Source organism: Vicia villosa, linkage group LG4 (genome assembly GCF_029867415.1).
Source record: "Vicia villosa cultivar HV-30 ecotype Madison, WI linkage group LG4, Vvil1.0, whole genome shotgun sequence".
NCBI lineage: Eukaryota > Viridiplantae > Streptophyta > Magnoliopsida > Fabales > Fabaceae > Vicia > Vicia villosa.
In genome coordinates this window covers 618,747-626,634 of record NC_081183.1, presented here as the reverse complement: position 1 = coordinate 626,634, position 7,888 = coordinate 618,747, and the positions used below count along the sequence as shown (strand labels likewise).

The 7,888-nt window shown below is 35.5% G+C and overlaps 1 protein-coding gene across 1 annotated transcript; it reads right to left on the bottom strand.

Annotated features, from left to right (window-relative positions):
- Positions 1-264: 264 nt before the first annotated feature.
- On the bottom strand, positions 265-1,912 carry LOC131598678 (small ribosomal subunit protein cS23-like). Its single transcript, XM_058871265.1, has 2 exons — positions 1,620-1,912; positions 265-719 (listed from the first exon to the last, which is right to left on the bottom strand). Exons 1-2 carry the CDS (start codon positions 1,812-1,814, stop codon positions 435-437), a joined length of 480 nt encoding a protein of 159 aa, XP_058727248.1. The 5' UTR covers positions 1,815-1,912; the 3' UTR covers positions 265-434.
- Positions 1,913-7,888: the final 5,976 nt, after the last annotated feature.

Below are 7,888 nucleotides of genomic sequence, written 5' to 3'. Positions count from 1 at the left end.
AGCAACGAGAAATCTGAAGAAACGAGGCCATTCTTTTCTCCACAAAATCAAGAAGTAAGCTGTTAGAGACCATCTAGAAATGGGTAGATACAGAATTTGAATAACTCGAGAAACGTGTGAAGATTGTATGATGTTTGAGCATACATCCATGCCTGATGGAAAGGCTCATGCAGCAGACATGTCTGTGAATGCCATTCCTCTTGGTTAATTTTCTAAACTATAGTAATACTAAGCATGGACACAAATTACAATCAGAAAATCAAATTCTCATCATGCAGAAATTTCATTGTTCATCTAAAAGAATTTGGTACTTGTCTGGTGTACATAGTAACAGCAAATAGAATACAACAGATCAGCCACAACATGAAAAAGGTGAAAACATCCTATTGATACAAAAACAAAAAACATTGTTTGAAATATCCTAGATTTGAGCCTTAGGAGGACAAGTTACCACCACTTTGTTGCCACAAATTGATAATATCAGTGGCTTGATTGAGAAGAATAATCATCTGCTTTTGTGATATCCATGGCTTACTCTCTAGCAACTCCTTGAGCTCTTCCCACGCGTCTTTCCTTGGCCAAAAGTAGTAAGGGCTTAGAGGAACGGTTCCGTAGCCAGGTACCATTTGGTCAAGTGCGATACCGATGTTCTTCTCCATCCAAATGAACTTCAACACGAGTCTTGGCTTGTCTGTTGGTTTCACAACTACTCCTAGTTTCTACACCATAACAACCATCATAACAATTAAAAAAATAAAACAAAAAAAATCTTAAATGAGACATCGAGGACTTTGTTAAGAGTCCTATATCAGACAATTTATGGTTGAACAAGTGCTTATAAGTGGGAGCAATCTTCGCCCTATAAGCCGATTTTATAGGGATGAGTTAGGCCCAACCACATTTCTTAACCGACTTATTTTTCAATATTTCAATGTCAGACATAATATCCTGAAACTTCAGTAAAACACATGGAATTTTATCCAATCACATTGTTATTGCAACAAGAGATTAGTTTCATATTTCATTTTCCATAAGCACTTTTGGATAAGTTTATCCATTCTGGCTTTGTAGTTGAGTTAACTACGAGGAATTTCGCTCCTTCCTCTCAAGGTATGTTTGGATCGGCGCTACATGGTGGAATAGAACGGCACAAGTTCGTCATCTCATGGCCCATTATTTCTAACACTCAACCATCACAAAATCAATTTTTCTATAGAGCACTCATACAAAAATCTCAAAATCAATTCTACACCAGAATCAATTTTGACTCATCCAAAAATGAAACCAAACCTTCTTTTTTTGAAGTATCAGAGATAACAATATCCTGAAATTTCAGCACCCCTTTTGAACATTCTCATTGAAAAATTACAATAAAATGTGTATAATTCATCAAAATACAAAACACAGTCTATAAAGCACGAAAACCGGAAACGACACCGACACTGACACGTCGACAATACATTATACATTAAACGTAATCACAAATGTTCCTAACACATCTTTTTTCAAAGGTGTCGGTATTACGTAGAACACAAAAATCAAAGAACACAGTAATGAAGTTCAAAATTCAGAACCCTTTTGAACAAACTTATAATTAAGTACAGAGAGAGAGTGAAAACCTGAGATTGAGGCGGAGACTGGAGAGAAGGAGAGGACTGAGAAGAAATGGAATCTTCAGCAACAGCAACAGCAGAAGCAGTGAAACGGTTTGTTTTGATGTTGAGGTAGTTGGTTTTGATGGATCGAATGGATGGAATTGAAGTGGTGGGAAGAAGAAGCATGTTTGATGATGATGATGATGCTAACATGTTCATTGTTAAATTCGATTGAAAGATGAATTTGAAAAGGTTAAAGGTTACGAAGGAGAGAACGAACTGGAACTGCACGATGATACAACCACAATTGTCATTCTAGATAAGGAACCTGTTTTTACCTACACTCGTGTTTTTTTTTTTATTCACGGTTTTTTTTTTTGAAAATAAATTTGATTTTTTAAATTTTATGAGAATAACTTCTTTAATTTAAATTGAAATTATTGTTTAGACACCATATCTTAAAAAGGCTTCTTGGGCCATTACATACGGAGAGACTTCTGACCATATATAATTGAGGAAATTTTTTAGGGTTAAATATGTAAAATCTTTGGTAAAGTGAGCAATATTCGGTTTAAGTCTCGTAAAAACACAATTACTCTTTTATGATGTAATGATTTCGTTTATTTGGCCTCTTTGTTGACCAGTAGACTATGAAATCTTTATATTTGTTGAGTTGACCGTTCAAATGAATTTTTATTTATTTTTTATTTTATTTATGTTGACATGTCAACTAGTAATTAGCTAAAATTGTGTTTTACCCCTTTAAAATTTAGGGTTTCTCCAATTCAATCTTTCTCCACAATCACAGTGACTGTGGAAGATGAAGGGATACGTGGAAGTAAGACGAAGAAATTCGAATGCAGAACGAAGAACGAAGATAGAGGAAGACGGACGAAGACAAATAAGGAAGATGGAGGAAGACAAACAAAAACAAACAAGGAAGACTCTTTGTAGTGACTATAATGTTTATTGAATGCAAGACTCTCTGTAGTGACTATAATGTTTGTTGAATGCAAGACTCTCTGTAGTGATTGTAATGTTTATTGAACGCAAGACTCTCTAGTGAATGTAATGTTTATTGAATGCAAAACTCTTTGTAGTGATTGCAATGTCTGATGTTAGGTTTTTTGAAGTCATGGTTTTCGATCTCAGTGTTGTTCTGTTTTTCCTTATTAGATGGAGTTTAATGTAGTTTGTCACCATGAAGGTGAATTTGTAAGCGACAACAAGAAGACCCTATTCTACAGAGGTGGGGTTCAAACCATAGTATTTAGGTAAAATATTGAGAAATTGACTGTGTTTGAAATTCATAACTTGGTGAAGGGTTGGGATAATGAAATAAGAAGTCATATGGCTTTGACTAGAACTGTTGAAATAGATCCTAATTTTTTCAGTTAGGTAATGATGATGATGATGTATATGATTTTGCTGCATATACTTCTGTAAGCAAACTTGATGGTCACATTTATATGAAACATGAAGTGAAGGATATAAAACTAAGAGTAAGGGAACCTTAGTTCATCAATGAGATGTCAGATATATATAAGGAAGTGAAGATGAAGATGTTGAAGGCTTTGATGATAGTGAGGCTAAGAGAACTATTGCTCTTACAAATGGATTTGAATTTAATCCGCCCCCAAATGGATCTAACATGGTTTCTCTTATTGGTCTAATTTGTAGTTCCCAAAACAAATTTGTAGATGGTGAATATGTTAGTGATGATTTGGGTAGCTCAGACCCAGATGATTCTGATGATAATAAAGGTAAAGGGCCAAAGTTAGGCAAAAACAACTTAATAAGGATTACCAGTTTAAGTGAGGTATGGAATTTAATTCTCTAGCTGATTTTAGAGATGAAATTCATGAGTGGTCCATGTTAATGGTAAAGAAATTATCTTTGTGAAAAATGAGAGTTATATGGTAAGGGTAAAATATAAGGCTAAATGTGGTTTTTTAGTTATATGCTCTAAAGTGGGCCACAAGTACACTTATGTTATAAACACATTGGTGGATACCCACATATGTGATAGGGTTTTGAACAATAGATCTGCAAAATCAAGGTGGGTAGCCAAGGAAGTAGTGAACAAAATGCAAACATCTGAGAAAGTGAGAATTCGTGATACTACGCAAGATGTGGGACAAAACTATTACGTGGGAATTATTGTTGCTAGAGAATGAAAGGCAAAGTTGATTGCAAAGCGAGTTATTGAAGGAGATGTCGATAAGCAATATGCAGATTTATGGAGGTATTCTGCTGAGTTAAGAACAATTAATGACGCGAATACTATTAAGATCAATGCTGATAGACTAAACCCATCAATACAACCAAAGTTTGGATCATTCTACTTTTATTTTGATGGTTGTATGGAGGGTTTCATACATGGTTGTAGACCATTTGTTGTAGTTGATGGCTGCCATTTGAAGAAAAAAATATGGTGGATAACTTCTAATAGCTATGGGTAGGGACCCTAATGAGAAATATTTTCCATTGGCTTGTTGAAGCAGAATTAAAGGAAAGTTAGAGGTAGTTTCTACAGTTATTAATGGAATATATTGGAGAATATATAATATATGTTTCCATTTCAGATCAGGAAAAGGTATGTTTGAATTTCAACAAGTTTGATTATGTTTGATTTTGTTTATTTTTTACAGGGATTGGTGTAATGTTGCCTAGGTTAGCTTTTCTATACATAGTCGGTCCCAAGCCCGGATAAAAGGAGAGGGTTGTGTTAGACAGTCGATAGTCAACGTAAAACTTTGTCGAATCTTTATGACATGTATCAATTACGAAATAATGTGAATGTTAGGTCGTTGCCCATAAACGACGCACTATATGTCTTGAGTACAGTGTCAAAAGAGCAAGGGTCATTGCATCGCTGTCCGAATGTAGTAAAAAATAAGCAAGGATTCTCACATTCTCGTGAACGGGCGTGGGTGAAGAAGTTAGTTCATGGGAGAAGGATTTGATTCAGATCATGGAATATAGGCACACTTAATGGAAAATCTATGGAAATATTGGATGTTATGGTTAGGAGGAAGATCAATTTTATGTGCCTACATGAAACTAAGTGGACAAGTGAAAAAGCGAAAGAATTAGACAATTCGGGATTTAAGCTTTGGTACATCAGAAAAATTAGATCAAAAGATGGGGCGGGGATTATTGTGGGTTAGGAGTGGAAGACGAATATTGTGGATGTGAAAAGAGTAGGAGGTCGAATCATTGCCTTGAAATTCATAGTGTACCAAGATAATTTTAATGTTAATAGTGCTTACGCACCTCAAGTTGGGTTAGCAGAACATCTTAAGGTAATATTTTGAGAGGATTTATATGGTTTACTTCAGGATATACCCCAAGGATTCGATAAGTCCTAAAAAAGACAAATTAAGAAAGAAGAAAGATATCCAGGGAGGTTAAATTACCTAAATACGACATCCCGTATATATCAAAAGAAAATATCAAATCACAGTTACTAATTGGTTTTTTAGCATAATTTAGTTTGCCAGTTGACATGGAGGCTCCCTCACATGGACATTATTAGTACATGAAGCCTTTAACTTAAAGGCAAGTGATGCCAAGATAGTGTTGGAAGGACCAAAAAACACGTTAATCAAGCATTCGTTGAAGTTTGAGTTCAAGGCTAGCACGAGCTTGTGGTAGTCACATTGGTGGACAAGCCCTGACCCACAAGCTGCTAAGGGCATATTGTCCCACCCCGATGAAAGAGAATATGGTGTTCATCTAGAAATGCGACAAATGCTAGAGGCACATCAATCTCTATCATGAACCAACCTAACTATTTCATTATGCCATGGCGCCCTAACCATTCTGTCAGTGGGGAATGGACACTATGTGCCCCCCTAGAATTCGCCCAACTAAAGTTTATGACCGTTTGAGTGGACTATTTCATGAAGTGGATAGAAGTCGAAGTCATCTCCAAAATCACAATAGAAAGGATTTGACGTTTTTATGGGCAAAGATTCATGTGCATGTTTTGTTTGCCAAGCGTCATTATTTTAGATAAAGGAACTCATTTTACCATCGCTACCATTGTTAATTTCTGCCATGACCTAGGAGAGCAAGCAAAGTTTATTTTCGCTGTCCATCCATAGGCAAATGGGCAAGCTAAATAAGCATCAAGGTGATATTGAAGAGGATCAAGAAAAAGCTAGATGATTCCAAGGAACTTTAGGCTGAACAACTTCACAGATTATTGTATTCATATCATACCACCCCTCATTTGACCACCAAGAACATTCTCTTCACCATGGTATGTAGAGCAAATGCCATGCCACCTATCGAAATTGAAATGTCCTCTTAATGACACTTTCATTTCGATGTAGAAGAGAATGAGGAAGGGCTAAGATATGTTACTGACCTAGTAGAAGAAATGAGAAATGTTGCCCACATCCGAAAATTTTTCTCAATACAAAGGGCGGACTGAAGGTACAACTTGAAGGTTGTTCGAAGGGAAATGCAAGAAAGTGACCTAGTGCCAAGATAAGTTATCTTTCCCACCTTTTAGAGGAAACTATAACCCAATTAAGAAGCACTGTATCACATATATCATAAACTACCTCATAGAGCCTACAAACTCGAAAAGCTAGATGGATGACTCATTCCTATAACTTGAAATTGAGTTAACCTAAGATATTACTATAGTTCATTGTTTTTCGGTTGTTAAAAAGGCGGATTGTTTGTTAGTGTATGGATCTCTTTGAAAAACCTTTATTGTTATTTATAGTAGCTTATTCCGTTCTTAAATGTTAGACTTCTAGAGAAATATCCTTTTTGCCCTAAAAAGGCAATATAAACACTAGAATTCCACAAAAAGATCCATGCAACCCTAAAAAGGCAATATAAATGTTGGAATTCCATAGGAAGATCTCTGCCGGCCTAAAAAGGCAATATAAAAGAAGAAGTTCCACAAGAAGCTCATTGTCGCCCTATAAAGGCAGTATAAATATTTTACGTCCACAAGAAGATTTTGTGGCATACAGAGGCAACATAAATGCTAAAATTCTATGGGACATTTTCTTCAAAGATCACTTAACTCAAAGTCTCGCATGAGGGACCCCACTCGAAATCTCGCCTAAGGGACTCAATTTGAAGTCTCGCATGAGGGAATCAATTTGAAGTCTCACCTGAGGGACTCTACTCGAAGTCTCGCCTGAGGGACCTAATTTAAAATTTTTCTTGAGGGACTCGATCTGAATTCTTACATGAGGGACTCAACTTACAGTTTCATGTGACAGACTCTACTCAAATCCTCTCTTAAGATACTCAACTCAAAGTCTCGCTTGAGAGACTCAATTTAGAGTCTCGCTTGAGAGACTCGATTCAAAATGTCTCCTAATGGACTCGACTTAAAGTCTCTCCTGAGGGACTCAACTAATCACGCGATACTTTCCAAGCCCTCGTCCGAAGCATGAGAACATGGGAAATGACGTGTCCAAGTCCACAACAGTGTGGAAAAGGATTAAGAGAAAATTAATCATGTTTTCCTAAATAATAGGGAATTAATTTCCCCATTCTTAGACTCTTAGTAGTGGTTGCAACTTCATAGGAGCATGTTGTCTAGGTATAAGGATTTATATCAATACCTAAACCCTAAGGTAAAAATAATCCAATCTAATTAGGTAAAGACCACGTATACAACTTCTCACCTCCCGTGTGAGATAACTATAAACCTCACAACAAACCTTAAAATCCTTTGACAATCCTTAATCACCAAGGGTTATTACATATTGTACTTTTAACAAATACATATTATATCTTGATTAATCATCCATTAAGATTAAAACTTCATTATTAGATGTTCAATCTATGAACCTATCAACAACAAATATATAATATCCATCTTCGGTTGTGACAACATTTAAATCTTTAGGATCTATACATATTACAACATATACTATATTATCTAATCTACATAACTAGATATCCGAATGAATTTAGCTTTGAGTAATTCTTCAATATCATCTTTCATCTTTAAAATCACCTCTGATGCAAATCTTATTGGGGCTTTGTTTGATTAGTTATTTCTCTGATTTGAGAGACAACATATTCTCAATTAACCCTCGTTTCAAACCTGACAAATCTTTATAGTCCCAAGAAAAACAACAATTGTATTCATGAAAAATCTTCACGATTTCTTACTTTAAATCTCTACAAAATAGAAAACTCACGTACAATCGAAATCTAAAGGTGACTCATCATACAATCGAGAGATTCATTTATTTGATTATTATTGCACTCATGTATAAGTTCTAAAATTACTTCATCATATGAAGAAT

Bases quoted from the DNA above. Each gene is read 5' to 3' on its own strand.
- LOC131598678 (XM_058871265.1), bottom strand. From the start codon at position 1,814: ATGAACATGTTAGCATCATCATCATCATCAAACATGCTTCTTCTTCCC. The intron at 720-1,619 runs GTTTTCACTCTC...GTTATGGTGTAG, and splicing joins AGTCTCCGCCTCAATCTCAG to AAACTAGGAGTAGTTGTGAA.